Here is a 17,168-nt window from a genome sequence, read left to right on the forward strand (position 1 = left end):
CACCGGTCGCCATGACTCTGCACACCAAACCCGCACCGTGCACACAAGACAGATTAGCACCTCACTTGTTAATACAACAACAACAAGTGAGGCTGGGATACGTCTGAATAATGGAAGGAGATTGGGTCACTGCTCTGTCTGAATGATTTATTCATTTGTGACCCTGTTTTCCATGAAGCATATTTTTTGTTCCTGGCGAGTAGGCATCTTTGCTGTTTTATTCACAGTGGGGCCTTGTTTCTCCTTTTTTTTTTTTTTTTTTTTTTTTATGGGCCCTTTTGTGTGTATTTTCTCTCACTGAAAGCGTCTCTCTGATCTCCTCCGCTCTGTTTGTCTCAGTCTTCCATGCGTCTTACTCTTTCTTTTTTTTAAAGTTTACCTTTGCTCCATGAATAGTGAATTTACTGGTGTTGACTGTATTTGGATATTTTTGCGCGGTAGAGGAATTATCCATATTCAACGACCAAAATGCTGTTGTGGTGCTAATATTTTGAATCTTTAGTGCGCAGACCGGTTGCTGCTAGGGGTCGAGAAACCCAAACACGCTCGCACCTCCTCAGGTGAGTTTAGAAGTCCATGCCAGCTAGTAATGGAATTCCCACTTAACCTTTGACTCAGAGGGCAAAGTTGTTAAGTACACAACAAGCACATGACGACTGGATTAACACCTGATTCCTGGAAATATAAGCTTATTGGATCAGGAAACCGACGCTACAACTGAGCCTGTTTCTCGAGCCCCCAGACAGACTGAGGGAAAACTGTGTACATGCACACACGCATATAGCAACACATAGCCAGCCAGGAAGCTAAGTGACACCAAGTGACCACGTGTTGTTTTCTTTTTTACAATCGGCTTTCTCTGGATTGTAGTTCAGCCAGTCTCACTCCACTTCCCTCCCTTTCTCATCACAAAGAGCGGCTGTTTTACGAGGTCTGCCTGCAGTAAAAGCCAAGGGTGGTGGTGGTGGGGGGGCACAGAAGGCTGTCAGAGAGAATGTAAATTACGCAAATAAAACTCCAGACTGGCACTGAGCTTCCCCCAAGAGAGACACAGAGACAGGCGGGAGGAGAGTTATTTACTATAACTTCAGAGGGGAGAGAGAAGTGGGACGGACAGACGGGAAAAAAAAAAGCCACGCTCTGATTATGGAGCCTTTACACAGAAGAGGCAATGAAAGTGGACTGAAAAATATGTAGTTTGTGTGAGGAGAGGAAAACATGCTTACAGATAAACCTGTATTCAGTATTCAAATAGATGAGCTCTGTGCACGAACCTCGCCGACAACTCCTCCCTGCTCATTATCACTCGCTTCCTTCTCAAGCTTAGTAAATGACCAGCGTTTTCGCCCTTGTATGCAATTTTTTTTTTTAACCTGGTAAGACTGGCGCTATTGGAAAAATGGACAAGCTGTGAACAGGCGTTCTTCATCGCCGAAGCTGATGGCACCGAACTTGTTAAGAAAGACTGCCGCAGCAGCAAAAGAGAAAATCTGAACATTTCTGCGGAAAACTAGAAGCATTTTCTGGTTGTTTCCCTCATCACCAACCCTTTGCTGGTGTTCTGGCAGAGTAGCAGTGTATTTTTCTCGCCCGTCTTCAAGGAAGCGACCGCAGCAAGTTGAGCAGACTTAGCAGGGATTGCGGCGCTTTCCTGACGTCGCACTTCATGCCCGTAATAACCATGGCCTCCAGCCTTACTGGCACTTCAAGGGCTTTGTCCCCGCCACCTGTTGGTGCACCTCTGCATTCCTCAGAGGGCTTCCTGAATGCTTTGGATGAAAGTTGATTCCTGCTGACAGTAACGTGCCTCATTTCAACCTCCACGCTGTCTTCTCTGCGGCAGCAGGAGCTGTGACCAGTGGCGTTCGTTGAGGATCCCGGATGTGTTTGGCAGTGCGTTTAGCTTCAGGATTTCAGCTAAAAATTCTTTCCGTTGTTTTAAAATCTTTATTTTCACCTATTGGTGTAGTCTAAAAATAACAAGGACGCAAACCAAAAACATATTAGAAATGCACTTTCCAAATGACGGTTCGAAATGTTGAAATGATTCCGTTGATCCTGTCGGCCGTGGCTGATTTATATATAAAATAGTGTGATGAATAAAGTGGAGAAAGGCCTGCGCCCTCTGTTCAAGGCCTAATACGCTAATACTCATGTTAACAAGGGGATTTAACATTTCAGTTATTACAAGATGTCGGAGCTGTTGTTGCTTGGTGGAAATACTTAAAAGTGATCAAATCTACAGAATATTATCGCTTACCAATACAATCTTATGCGCGTACTTGCTGAGAGATAGTTGGTTAGTTAGTTCGTGAGAGCGGCATACAAGCAGCAGCTGGCTCTTCTGTCACTGCCTTGGCCTCTGACGACTTCACAATAAGCCGAGGAAGTACAGTCGTGTGACCACTCAACCTCATGGCTGCTCTGGATAGTGGCAGACGGCAAAGCAGTTAAGTTGATTATATGGAGTTGTACATTTCCGCCGGCAGCTAAGGAGATGTTGAGAGGCAATTGTATGAGGGAGGGTGAAAACAATTGGAGGGGAAAAATGAGTCTGGAATCAGATATGCATAGAGGGAGATGGGGAGCAAGAAAAGAGGGGAGGGGGAGGAAAGTGAGGTGCCAAGACGAGCAGAACTGTCTCACAAGAAGGTGTGTCGAGACCAGGGTGACGTGGTAGGACACGGAAAGGACAGATCACAGGATGGGGAACACAGGAGTTTGTACTTTGGTGTAACATAAACTTGCCATATACCTTAAGAATTACACCACCTTGGCAAAGAATGACTTCATTTGCAGACTTTATTCCACTGTCTGCTGCAGATCTCTCTCTCTCTCTCTCTCTCTCTCTCTCTCTCTCTCTCTCTCTCTCTCTCTCTCTCTCTCTCTCTCTCTCTCTCTCAAAAAATACTGGAACAATACAGAAAAATTATTTTCGAAAGGGAAAAAAGATTAGCTGTACTTGTGTGTTTTTAAGCATGCTCTTTTATTATATCCTATTAAGCCGAAAACCTCCACCTTGTTCCATCTTTGAAAATAAGTGCATTCTCCTTGAAAATGGATGATGTTGTTGTTGTACTTTATTTTTCTTCTGGTCAGGGAGCTCAATAATTGCACTTGTTACCATGACGGCAACGGTCATCTTAGTGTTTTTCTCCTGTTCCATTTCTGTTAAGATGCATCACGTTGTCTGCCATGTCCATCAGGCATGAAAAACAGAAAAACATTCCACTCCAAATTTACGTAACTTAAATCTTCTCGTACTTGTGCTATTCTTTTCTTTCAGCTGCACTCATTTGACCTTTGACCCGAACGCTGGTGGATGATGAGGTTTCAGAACTATGCGTTTTGTTTCCTGCTGGGTGCAGAACATGTGGGCAAAAAGTTCAGAGCAGCATCATTAAAGCGATTGTATGTCACTCAGTTTAAAATGCCACACACCGTCAAAATTCCTGCCCTCGTGAATGGAGATTTATACTTATGAGTGATGTTCCTTGCATTGGAAAAGAATAGATGGGTAAAAAAAAAAAAAGAACAACTGCATTAAAGCAAATCAAGACTGACAAAATAAAAGATAAAAACATCTGCAGCTTTAAAATAGATATTAAAGCTAGCATATGACCCACAGGCCTTCAGCTTCAGTTCCTTTACTGTTGCCTGCAGGTCCCCCATATTGTGTGGTTTCGCTTTGGGACAGAAAAAAAAGTATACCCTTGCTGATGTGTCCCACTCAGCTCTTTTGCCAGATGACTGGGTTTTTGGCACAAAGGGGTAGGGGGGAGGCAGAGAGATAGCGAGTGGATGGGGCCCATTGTTATCTCTTTGCTGGAATGATCGTGCACCTGCATGCTGCTGATGGTGGGATTTACCTCATGTGCACTATGTTAGGATGCGTTTGCTCGTAGCTGATTGTGGCAACAGTCATTTGGAAAACATTAATGGGGAGGTATTCTTTGGCTTTCATTCATTGTTTGCACACATCTGTCGAGGCAGGCAGTTGAATGAGCCTGATATAGCTGGCATCTGCTTTAGACCGTTATGACTCATCATCTGCGGGGTCTCAACTATGGCGGTGACATGCATATGGACGGCCTTTTGGTGATGTCGCAGTAATGGCCAGTGTTATTCAGCAGAAGCCTTTCTGACACAAACTGTGATTATCACTCCAAGCTTAGCCGGGAGCTTAGCTACTGTCTCTGCTCCATGCCCTCGGGGGATTGTATGTAGCATGAGTGTACAAGCGTCAGCATTTGCATGAGAGAAAGTAGAAAAGAAGAGGAGTGTGTGCAGGTTTGCTGGCCGACCGGCTTTATCGGCTGAAAAATACCGGCAGCAGAAATGTAATTATTTTGCAGTGCATTTTCTGTCATTTGTTTAACGCGGCGTATATTCGATTACAGTCCATGAAAGTAGGATAACTGTAGATTTAGCATCATTTTGAATATCTAGCAGTATGTTACTGTTCATATTCAGATGGTAACTAGATGGTTCGCATGTTATTTATTCCCTAATTTCTTTCACTCGTCACAAGAACCAAACAAACCAAATTAAAACCTGGAAAACCTCGACAAGTTTGGGGGTAATGCATCAGAATATGTAGCAGAATACAGCAGCCACTACTTTGGGTAGCAGCCAGTAATCCAGACTGCTTTTCGTGCCGAGACATTACTCGCTTCCGCCAGGCTGATTTACGTAGCTTCACGTGAACTTGCATCACGAATTCTCTGGACAAACCCACAACTCCAGACTGCAGCAGACAGCCAGTTGTCAGTTCAGGCCGCTGGGCAGGAAATAAGGTTTTATGCAAATGTGATGGTCGTCCACTGTTATAGGTGAACTGACTGCTTGACCTACTGATTTACATGTATGGGATAAATATTTACCTGCAATGTACAGTTACTGTGAAGTATTGGAAGACACTGATGTAAATCCACTAAACATTTTTAGCAGTTAATTTAAGAGCATATACACACAGTTAAATATTTGAATTCCCGCCATAGCTGTTGGTTTGTTGAATAATGAATAGATGTGAGTCATTGGGCTCAAATTCTGACATATACTTGAGAGTGTGCGTGCCCTCATTTGGCTGCTGTGTAGTTATTTGCATGCTCCCCTACACCGAGAGGGATATTTAATGTGAATTTTTATTTGGGACAGATGAATGTCAACAGATCCATTATCCTTTATATGAACTCCTCGGAGTGGAGCGAAGGGGGGAGAGGGAGACGGGATGGATGGATAAAGCATTAGTGTCCTATGTCACACTCCCGTTAACTGTCACTTTCCGTCCTTTGTGAATTATTCACACACAGTTTCTTCACTTCATGGTTTGCCGTCTACCCTTTTGGAAAAGCGCACACGCACACCTCACTCTTGAATACAACACGCATATGTGAAGTCTGAGCCTTACATACACAGTATTTTATTAATTCGTGTTTATCATTTTCAGCTGCATTTCTGTTATGAGCTCATGGATGTGTGTGAGAACTTTGGAAACCCAGATTACGCAGTGACGGAGCTGCTGCTGGGTAGCGCTTGCCACACAGGCGCAAGCACGCAGAAAACTGCGTTCAGTTATCCGACATATGGATACCATCTATTTTGCAACATGAGGAAGTTGCAGCAAAGGAGGGAAGTGTAGAAACGTTTAGTTGTTACCGCGTTTTTAACATCACTTACTGTATTGTCCCTGTCATCACTATTGTGTCAAGGTTGTTACATTTCTCAGCACTTGTTGCAAAAGTCTGTGTCAAAGTGCTTCAGATTTGGTAATACATGAGGTCAGATCTACCCACTCCCCTTTTGGCTGAAAAGTAAACCCGGTTTAGCTGTGAAAGGCAGAAGAGTGATGGTGTTGGGAAGGAGGAGGGGGCATGGATCACCACTTCCCATCGCAGATGTTTTGTTGAAGTGGATCCAGCTCTCACACAGTCAAAAGGCTCTGCAGCAGCTTCTTGCACCTCAGAGCCATTGAACCCCTGCAGCACTTCTGCTCAACTAAAGCGCCTTAACGGCTGTAACATAAGAACGTATCGCTCAGAAAGACACACGGCTGTATTTGTATGAAATTGACCATGGAAAAATATACGATAATGTTCATGAAATTAAAAGAACTTAAGCTGTTCGATCACAAGGTTTCTTTTATCACTTAGAAAAGTTTTACTCCACAGACCTTATTTTGTTGCTCTTGTTGCTGCTGTTGCTCTCTTCTATTCTTACTCTTTAACGATGAGAACAGTTCTGTATCAAGCTTTCCACCATGGCCACCCTTATCTGTAGTAACAGCTGCATCGGTGGGGCTAACGTTGTGGACGGATGAGGATGCAGTAAGGAGAGAAAGAGGGAGGAAAGGTTGATGGATGACCCATCCACCGGGACGGGGAGATGGAAAGAGGCGCGTTTTTCGCCATGTAGGTTAGAGGGGTTAGTGTTGATGTCTGCTTGGTTGCATAGAAACTTCTCCAGTGTCCAAACACACAGACCCAGAGCCATACACGCCTCTGGTAGAAAAGAGTCTTCACACCTTGACAGTTAGCTGGGTTGCTAACTCAAATATGCATCCCTTGTTTATTCACAGCAAACACGGAGATGATCTAAAATCTCGGCTCCTGTCGAGGTATGTGATCATTCTCACACTCCCCTTTGCACCTTTTTACACATTTTTGAAAACACTGATATAAATGGATTAGGCCAAATAACTACTAAGCATTCTTTTAAGTAAGCTCACACGTAGGTCTACACTTTCTTACCACATCACCGAGGCTGAGCCTTCACTTTTTTTTTTCTTTTTTTTTTTGCAAGAACTGTTGGCAGCTAGGATGGAAAGACAGAAGAAGCTCCTGAGACAGCAGAGAAAGAAAGGAAGGAGAAGAAAGGGAGGCAGAATGGGGCTCTCCATCATGCTGTCAGTATGGTGCGGCTTTAGACTTAGCGAGGAATAAAGAGTGTTTTTAAAAGGTGCTGCGAGGTGCAGCTAAGATGAGTCGGATAAATGACTTCTCTTTTTCATTCAAAGAGCCCAGGAAAGCCCACAGGGTCACCGTGTGTGTGTGTGTGTGTGTGTGTGTGTGTGTGTGTGTGTGTGTGTGTGTGTGTGGAGACGGGAGCAGACAAAAAGAGTGTGCATGCAAGTATAAGGTTAGATACTGAGACAGCGGGCATGCTTTTGCCTGGAGTTTCTGATTGAGAATGCATGCGAAAGCCAGACTTTTGACATGGCCAGCTGATGTTTTTGTTACTCCTGACACTAACGTATTATTTTTTTTCTGGCTGTTGCCCCCTTTCCTTTCACCACAGAGTGGGAAAAGTAATGTAGTTCAGAGGGGGCATGCAAGGTGGAACAATGGCTCAAAAATATTGAATAAGGACTGAAAGGGAGCCACGGTCTGAATGACAATAGGCCAGAACTCTGGCTGAGGACTGATGATGTAGGGGGAAAGACAGTCCAGATTGATGATAGATCTCCACTGGTTAAATATTATCAGGCTTCTTTTTTCATGTATCACCCCCCCCTCCTGCCCTGGTATCATGCAGAGAATAGCAAGATGTGGCCAGATAATGATCTTTCTCTTTTTGTATCAGCCTGTTTACTTACTTTTGAGACACCACCCCTCCCTCCTCTCTGCGGGTTCCCATCACAGATGGCTTGGGTAGTCATAGTTACGGCCAATGGATACGACCAGTCCACAGCCCAAACCATGCTTTTCTTTTTTCTAAAAAAGAAAAATCTGCAAAGTTGCATAATTTGAGCGTTTCAAAACGAGGCAGAGAGGAAAGTATGATTAAATTTAACTAAATGAAGGATCCCACACTTTTGCGCCTCTTCAACACCTCTGCTCGTTTGTGCAGATCTGTTTCATTGGAAAAGTTCCAGTCTGCGAGAGTCATGTCACCGAGATTGCAATGATATGTGTAACATTGTTAAGCAACAGCACAACAGCCTCTCTGTGCTGAGAGACACAGATGCATGTTTTTGGCATATGAAAAACCATGTGATGTTGGTCATGTTTTCATTACTTCCCTATTTTCCTCAGAGTTAGTTTTTTCATTACCACCTAAATTCAACTGGCCAGGCCCCCGAGAGCAGAAAGTTTGACATTCACATCAATTTCAACAGCAGTTCCCTGGGTTTGTTGTCTGAGCCTCACACGCCTCTTTTCTGCTGCCTGTGGCTTAGCTGTGTAAACTCGTGGACTGCAGGAGCAACCACAACACAAAGGAAATGTGCTTTGGTGGGACAGTACTGACTGTCGGGGTTGTCCCCAGCTTTCAGATGTACTGCACGCACCTCTGGGACTTCCTTTCATTCAATGAACACCTCTCTTCCGTGCGCATGAATATATAGACATACGCTTTTCAGAGCTGGGCAGGGTTGTGTGATGGACCCTCCTCCTGCCTCCCATCCCAAGTAAGAATGAGGCCGACCCCCACCACCACCTCTCTGTTGAAGGCAGGGCAACAGGGGCCACAGTGGTGACGATGGCAGAGACATTTGTCATGCTTTGAGCTGCAGCAGTCGGTTCCTCGCCCAAGAGCCTCTGTTGTCCCCAGTTCCCAAGTTGCCGACTAAGCAGAGGATTTCACAAGTTTCATTAACATCCGAACCAGCTCGGCACTTTTGAACCTTTCGCATTACTTTGGGGGATTGTGTGCATCCACAGAAGTATGTGCGCTTAAAACATAAAAATCAGGATGCAGCGGGCAAAGTGCCCAGGAGAGAGCAGTCGGTTTTATGACAGAACAAGGCAAGATTAGGGCTGTATTACACATACCCCTGCCCCACTCCACCCACACGTGTGCACACACACACACACCACAGTGTCGGAGATTGTTGAGTACATATTCAGCCTGCGGTTATCCAACGTGTATGTGTGTGTGTGTCTGTGGGACATATCCATTCTTTGTGCAACAAGCACAACAATCGGTGTGCCCTGCCTGGTGCTGGTGTTAGGGGCACCACTCAAGTGGAGGTCACTCCCAAAAGTGTTATAATTCTTTGGGTTGGGAACAACAAGGCAGAGGGCAATCCACTTAAAGCGAACCGCTAAGCCTCCCCCTTCCACCTCCTGATCCCCTCCAGCATCACACTTCTGAATGGAAAACGGCAAATTGGCTCTCAGTAGCACTTCAAATTCTAAAGAGAGCAAAAGCAGTGAAAGGGACGGAGGGAAATGTTCAAATCTCTGACGGGAGACGAAATGCATCCAACTGGGTAAAAGAGGCAAAATCCAAAAGCATAAAAAGCTGTTATGAATGGAAGTCTTTTTTGTTTTTCTGTGCTCTCATTGTGTCCCTCTGTGCGACATTGCTGGAGATCATCTGCTTCATCAACCTCCTCTCACTATTCTCCGTGTCTGTTTCTAACTCTTTACTCAGTTGAGTAGTTACCTAATGTCTTTTTCTTCAGTGGCATTCCCAATACTTGGCACTGATTGTCAGATGTGGAAATGAAGCAAGATGTCGCTGAAATTGTGCTCTGAAAAGCAAAAAGTGCTTCTTTTATTTAGTTTTTTCAACCTCCTGCTAACTGGCTTTCCGAAATATTTTTCGCTGAATCTTTGTGCATTTTCCACGAATTAAACTTTAGTTTCAGGTTTGTTTAAATTTATGTTTTCCAAAAAAACCCCAAAAAACTGCTATGATTTCCTGTCCAATGGATAATAGAAAAGAAAATAGATCTTTTTACTACTGAAATGCTAACGGATCACATTTTGGAATGTCATTCTGTTCAGTTGAGTTGGACAAAAATGTGGAATCACAGAAGTAAATACTTATAAATCCGAGGAGCTATACTTTTTTTTTTTTTTTTTTTAGATGACATGAGTTGAGATCATTAATATACATACAGATTTTTATTTTATTTTTTAACTCCACTTGCTCGCTGAATTTTACTCTATTTTATTCTACTACTTTTCAACTTTTCCCTGTTGGACACTCCATTAAAAGTGAAGCAAAGTGGCTTTATTAAGCCTTTATGAGATGAAGGAAATGCGATCCGATATTCTCTTGGAACAAACCAGCTTTACATCTTTTCAGGGTTCCTGTTGGTGATGTAAATGCAAAGAGAACGGACTCAAAGGTATAACGTGTTTAGGCGAGCTCCCTTAAGGGTGGATACCCTGTATCAGTCCCCCAGAACTCTGATCCAAAAGCTTCTTTGGCTTCTCCTTGTTTCTGCATTTTGCTCCCTGTCCCTCTTTTCTTCCTTAATGGTATTAAATCTGCGTCCAACTGTATGCACTAAGTGTCTCCCTGTTTCTGACAGCAAATGGGGACCACTCCAAGTCTGGGATGACTGATATGGAGAAATCCTTCCTCTGGGGTAACATCCATTGCAATTTCCTCTTTATTTGCTGGGTGATGGACTTGCTGCAAAGGAACATAAGCCTAATGATAGTAGAGTAGATGGGCTCTCTAACTTAAGACTGAACATTTCACATGCTATAGTATGACCTGCGTCTCCTCCCCCCTCCCCCCTCCCCCGTCTCCTCCTCTCCTCCTCTCCTCCTCTGCTGAGGTATTTCCAGAATGCCGCCAGCCATGATGGATTTATGAGTAAGCCATACTTTGGTAAACACTGAAGGTGGGCAGCTTTGTCCTCCCCCCAGTGATATAGTGAAGGTCCCCATAAAAAATGGGAAAACCAGGTTACGGCCACCATAGAGCTCGGCTAAACAATAAAAGGCTTTATGGGCAGATATAGGCCTGTACCATAAATGCTGGAATCTGCTGTCGGAAGGACAGTAAAGGGATAATGATCGGGGGGTACTTTCACAAAGATCCATGCAGCCACTAAGGGTCTATTTAAAGAAGACGCGCACACACACACACACTGTGGACAGCAAAGCACCAGTTCTGAGATCTATAGAACAGTTTAACTTTGGCTCAGGACTTGTATGTGTGTGCGTGCATCCAGGAGACTGACAGAAAGGAGGTGGAAGTGATCCAGTGCTCATCGATAACTGGAGCTTGTTCTCACATCGAAGGGGTCGGGCCCTCATTACAGATTGGCTCGCTGTCGGGGAGCACAGCTGTTGGGTTTGGCGGGTGCTGCCTGTAACGGGCTGCGCAAAACCAGCTGTGCAAACAAACACACGCACAGAAAGCGCTAAGGACAGAGAGAGGAACGGAGCGGTAACACACAGGTTGCAGAGTTTCAGGGAGACTTGAAAGCAAACATGCACTGTGTGGCACACAGGCATGCCATCAGGGGAGATGTGATCCTGGCACAAGCAAGTCAGCTACTCGGCCTGTGCAAGCAGTAGGAGTGAAGAGGGAGGGTGGGTGGGGGGGGGATTAGAATGCTGATCATTGCACTCGTAGGATAATGCTGCCGACGTGCACAATGTTGTCCCGCAGCTTCACAGATCCCTGGACTGACACAATCATTATCCTCGCATGTCTTGTTGCCTCTCAAATCAGGACACATTTCAGCTCCTTGCAGCGCCTCCCTTCTGAATGTCTCCTCTTCTGTCTCTCCCTGCTGTTCCGCTTTATTAGGTCGCCAGGAAGATTTAAGAAAGATAGAAAGCTTTGCTGAGGCTTGTCCCAACTTCTTTTATCGTCTGGGCATTAGCCATCTGCTGGCACATGTGCAGGAGTGCTCGGGGGGAGGTGTAGCTTTGAGAGCGTGTTTGTGTGGGAGCCACAAAAGCAGACAGGAACTCTAAAATTAGGCCCTGGCCATTCTAACTTGAACATGTCTGGCCTTATCTTGTCAGGAGATGGCTTTTACCCAAGCCAAGTGTTGTCCTGGAGATACGTCAGGTTTGATCTGATTTTTTTTTTTCTCTCTTTTTTTTCTTCCTCTAACCTGTTAAGTGTCTCCAGGCAGCCAGAGCTCAGCAGATTTTTCCATGACTTTAAGACAATCTGATTGTGTTTTGATTTGAATGTCCGCTCCAATAAAGGAACGGACTGTGCAGGAAGTGTTCAGAGCCACAGAGGGAAAGAAAAGGTTCTCCAGAGTGCGGGAACACAAGGGTCAAAGGACGCTTATTGCAGATGCTGGTGGATCATCTCCAGAATCTGCTGAACATTCAACACAAATTCTCACTGATTAGTTGAACGGCCTGCTCTGTCACTGCTGACTCCACTTTGTGCCTCTGCAGAAAAGGTGCTCTCCCTCCTCCGTTTATCATGCACAATAATCTAAATGACAAAACAACCTATTGTTTGTTCTAACCTGTCGGCTCATCTCCTTGGGGAAGGAATGGCAGTGGAAGCACTTTTTACTGCTTCCAAACACCCCTGATTGGATTGAGAGAGAATGAGAGTGGGGGCAGTAAAAGTAGTTTGACACCCTCAAGGTCTAGCCAGCAATCTCCTCTCCGCCCTTGCCCATAAAACTCTTTGAATCGCCTCCTAAAATCCCCCCTCCCTCCCACATCTCTTTGCTGGACTCTCATTTACAACGTTGCTTCGAATCATGGACGTTGCGATTAGCTCTTGTGCTGTTCCCTTAAACTATTTGTCGTTTGATAAGCATAGATTTCTGTGACTCCTCCTCACCTGAATGTCGCTTGGATCAGGCCTCGCCAACAGTCTGTCTGGTTTTTATGCAACCACGCTTTGAAGCTCGAGCCCCACATCCGAGTCTCGGCTCGCAGCGACAACTTAAGAGGCTGGGACACGATCTCGTTCTCCCTGGCTTTGCGGCACTAAAGTACTTTTTCATGTTCTCAGGAGTGTGGCGCTTGTTGACGCTAGAACACGTACGGCCACCTGGGCTGGTGTGTTAATGTGGTCAGAACCTCTTGTGGCTCTTGTGCTCCCACTCTTCTTCTCTCTCTCTCTCTCTCTCTCTCTCTCTCTCTCTTTTTTTTCACACAGTGTTTACGGAGTGATGAAGACAGCACTGACATCTCCTACTTTCCCTGTATTTTTGGCAGTGGTTGTCATACGTGAGCCCCAGAGCTTACATGAATGCATGCTTATACACTTTGTGCAGTACACATCTTCTGCCTGTTGCCCTATTTCCCTACACAATGCAAAGACCTTCCTTTTACGGTAATTGGCTGTCCCGAATTGGCCGTATTTCTGAGTGTGAAGCCAATTTCACACAGCACCGTCCAAGGTGGGGCTGCTGCACCTCGGTGTTGTGTTTATAAGGCACAGAGAGGGAATGACAACGTTATTATGCTTCTGTGCCGGCACAGGAGCTATTAACGTGTGTAAGGGAGAGCTGGCAAGATGACACTGTTGTCATGTCTCTGCTGTTCCGGCAAAGCACACATTGGGAAGAGGATACACGGACTCTGCTTGTTCAGTGTGAACGCGTAAAGGCCAACAACAGCAGCCATAACGATGTCTGTGGCCATTTATTCATCCATAATCTCTTGGAAGTTGTTTTTTTTTTTTTTTCTTTCAGAATAGCAAAGTTACTTCTTTGTCTAATAATAAAGTGGAAAAGTTGTGGGAAAAGATATCTTCGTTTCAGTCTTATTTCTTACTCCTCCCTCCCCTATTAAGTAATCATCAGCAGTCTGTTATGCTTGTCCTATGCAATCACGGGGTATCACTCGAGGATGAATGCTCTCCCCTTGGAGAAGAAAACAAAGCCTGGAAAATTAGCATTTTCTGACAGCCATTACTCATAGGGCTAATCCTGTCAAGGAATGTGTGGCTATCAATGCAGGCAAGGGGTCACCATGGCCGAGGCCTGCGCATTGGCTCTTATCAGGGAGGGTAAACACACTGGGGTCTGCATTAAATAAGTGTCACAGTCAGCGGGGGCGGAGCAGGCAAAGCCCCCCGCCAGTCTCCATGCTGATAATCCTTTTCAAAAACTGCACTGGTCAGACCCAGCTGTGGCCTGTTGCTCAGGTGTAAGAGACAACGGGGGAGGTGAGGAATCATCCCTCCTCAGCGGCGTAATTTACAAGACAAATCGGGCCGGCTTTTGGCCGTGTTCACATCAGTGCAGATATTTTTTAAACACTTTCTGTCCGCCCAGGCAATTTTAAAAAAAAAACCGATCCACACTGAGATGCCAAAATATTGCCTGTCTGGAAGCACAGCTGATTTCCATCAATCCAAAAAAAAAAAAAAAAAACTTCCCCAACACGTCTCTCCATTTTTTTTTTCTCTCTCTGATATATCCAAGGCACCTGCTTTTGTTTATGTCCTCTTCTTCAAACTTGGGCTAAACTTTCTCCCACGAGTGTTAGTTACTATCACGCGTGTAGCCTATACACCACCTTCTGATATCTCTGCGTATCCTAGTTTATTTCCTCCACACCGGGTAATGGAAACATGACTTGATTAACTTTTTTGGTGAGTTTTTTAAAAACCTCACTTCAGCCGAGCAGCTGCTAGGAGCTCAGACACTTGCATGCTCCCAACTTTGTCGGGGTGTTCTAATCAGTGATGAGACGTGTTTGATACTATCATGTAGCCTTTGATTGTATCAAAGTTGTGTTGACGGCTTCGAAGTGAAAGAAAGAAATATACACAGGTGATTACAGCCTTGATCACATAACAGTCCCATGGGACTGGTGGGGAGTGTGTGACGACCTTTGTTCGTGAGGTGGTGAATTGCTTGTATTGTTTCCATCCTAATGCAGCATTGGGAGGTATTTGCTTCACGTGACTTTTAAAGTCAAACTTCATGCTTTTATAGTTCTGCCGCAGTGCTTTTGGCATTGAGTTGAACCTCGGGCCTGACACAGCTGCATGTTTGCATGACAAGGAAGCGACGATACTGCATGGAATGTTGCAGAGTAATAGCAGAGTAACATTTCACGGGAGACCTGACGCGACTCTGAGGCAAAGCAACTTCCTGGACTTTACTCCAGCTGTAAGTGAGCTGTGAGAAAAGTGGGACTTACTATGACTGGGTGACTTTGCCACTTTTTTTTTTTTTTTTTTGTGATGTGGGCTGTGTGAACCGAGGCGCCTCTCTGGGCAGCACTCGAGGAAAACTGTAATGGTGTTACTCTTGGTGTACAAGGTGGGAAACCTTGAATAATGTGGGATGAGAACAAGCCAGAGAGGCGAATCCGAGTCAGCCAGTGGGTCACCAGGAGGTGAGGCTGCCTTCTTCCCTGGGTTCAAGAAAAGTTCAGCAGCATAGCATTAGGCAAATTAGGGAGACAGGGGCTTGGGGAGGAAAAAAAAAAAAAAAAAAAATCGGAGGGTAGAGACTGATGGGGGTCAAATTAGTTGGAAGGAGGAGCCCACATAGAGAGTGAGAACTGAGGAGGAACTTCCAGGAGAAAGAGCAAGAAAGATGCATTCTGTGGCAGCTCTCATTATGTCCATGAACTGCGTGTAAAAATATGAAAGACTAATTACTGGGCTTATATAACGACATCGTGGCCTCAAATACATTCCTATTTAAAGCCCCTGCTGCTCGGTTTGAGAGAGGGTGGCGGGCTCTCCCCTCATCGCCTCATGCAGAGCCTGTGTGCAGAGAGAGGGAGATCCATGGTGACGTCCCTGAAGGGGTTAAACGGAGGAGGAGCAACGCATGAAAGGCTCTGAGGGGAGGCAGAGAGAGGAGGGGAGGCAGAGAGAGGGGGGGAGGGAGGGAAGAGCCCAGTGGAGGTGGAGCCAAACCCCTCAGCTGCTGTGCCATGTCACATTTCTGCAGGATATGATAGCCGCTCGGATCGCTGTGGGAATGATTTAGGCGTCTCTCTCGAAATTCTAACAAGGCGGTGCCGCATGTTTTGCACGGAGCTGGATGTCGGAGCTCGGGGTCTGAAGCGACTGGTTGGTGCAGCGCACAGAGGGACACCGGTTCATCCGCGGAGCTGACAGGAGTCCACCCACAGCGGGCGCGAACGGGACAAGCGACCGTAACCCAAAGGACAAACTACAACTCCGCGGAATCTCCTCTGTGATCCTGACGCCTGCATCCACATCCACAGCGTCCGCGCGCTGCCGCCACGGACTAAGGAGATAAGGAGAGCATTCCGGGTCCACTGGATTTTAATTGGTTTTTAGCCTCTTCTTTGTCGTCTAAGATCCAGCCTCATATGTTGCTCCGTGTTTTTAGCAAGGCCGACAGTAGCGACATATTCAGCTGAAGTTTTCCTCTGTTCGCTTTATTTATTGTGCGTCGTATTGCTGCGCTGGACACAATGCAGACTGTTCTTTTAGATAATGTTTTCAAATTGAGCGAAGCCGATTAGGCTGTTCCGCGCACGCTGCTCTGTTTTTGTTTTCAGTCAGTGAAAATATGCCAAATGTTCAGATGTCCCCGCCGTGTTTGGATTTATCACTTTCCCCTCGATTTTGATGCCGTTTCCCCTCCGTTTGGCCCCCTCAGATTCTACCTCTGCTGGCGGCGAGCAGAAACCTGCGTGCGCTACGACACTTTTTTTTTTTTTTTTTTTGATAATCTTTGCCCGTCGTCTCCCTGCTGCGTATGATGTACGAGAGTGTGGACGTTGTGGGACTGAATCCCAGCCCGAACCCCTTTTTAATGATGGATTACTACAACCAGAGCAGAGGATGCTTGATCCCAGAAAAAGGACTGGTGCCCGGAGCGCCCCATCCGTACAGCACGTCCATCAGAAACCAGCACTGGAACGGCTCCAATCACTGTAGGTGCCTCTCCAACTTCATCCCACTATTTGGGGAATTTAAATTCGGCATGTTCGTATCTTTGGATGTGGTATCTCTGATTTCAGTCACTTTACAGCTGCAGCTTAAATTGTCACCCCCCCCCCCCAAAAAAAAAAAAAAAAAAAACTACGTGAACATCATAATATGTGCCGAGCAGCTTTGCATGTTGTCACCATCAGCGAGGCTCCTTCCTGCAATCTGTACATTTGACCCAGTTTCGTCCTCCCACATCTGCTTATGTCTCAGAACGCGCCCGAGTTCTGTATATTTTCTCATCCCCAGCTAGACCGATGCGCTGGGATCCAAGCCACTCCATCTACAGCTTTGGCATTCCTGAAATGTGCACTTCTGATACAATGTTTTGCAAGCCATGCCAGCGTTAATCAGCTCAAACGTCCCTGCCAGTTATCCTTTGCTCCTTTGCTAATCTGAATAGCTGCAGCCGTAGGCCAGAGCTCCTGAGCAGCAGCAGCGGCAGCAGCAGCAGCAGCCCAGACTCAACTTGGACACCTTTTTTATTTGATGTTTCAGGCCTGACACCATCTTTGCACTTATTTTCAACCAGTGATTTGTGGTTTGCAGTGCAGGTGAGACAA

General features: G+C 45.7%; 1 protein-coding gene across 4 annotated transcripts in view; it reads left to right on the top strand.

Annotated features, from left to right (window-relative positions):
* The window catches only part of raraa (retinoic acid receptor, alpha a), a 131,425-nt gene that overhangs the window by 80,504 nt on the left and 33,753 nt on the right, over nt 1-17,168 (top strand). The window contains exon 1 of one of the 4 annotated variants that reach the window (XM_075456815.1): nt 15,587-16,550. The exons of the other annotated variants lie outside the window; for them this stretch is intronic. Coding sequence (XP_075312930.1) covers nt 16,373-16,550 — 178 coding nt within the window. The 5' untranslated portion in view covers nt 15,587-16,372. Of the gene's footprint in view, nt 1-15,586; nt 16,551-17,168 lie in introns of those variants that run through there. 4 annotated transcript variants of the gene reach the window in all.

Source organism: Odontesthes bonariensis, chromosome 23 (assembly GCF_027942865.1).
Source record: "Odontesthes bonariensis isolate fOdoBon6 chromosome 23, fOdoBon6.hap1, whole genome shotgun sequence".
Lineage (NCBI taxonomy): Eukaryota > Metazoa > Chordata > Actinopteri > Atheriniformes > Atherinopsidae > Odontesthes > Odontesthes bonariensis.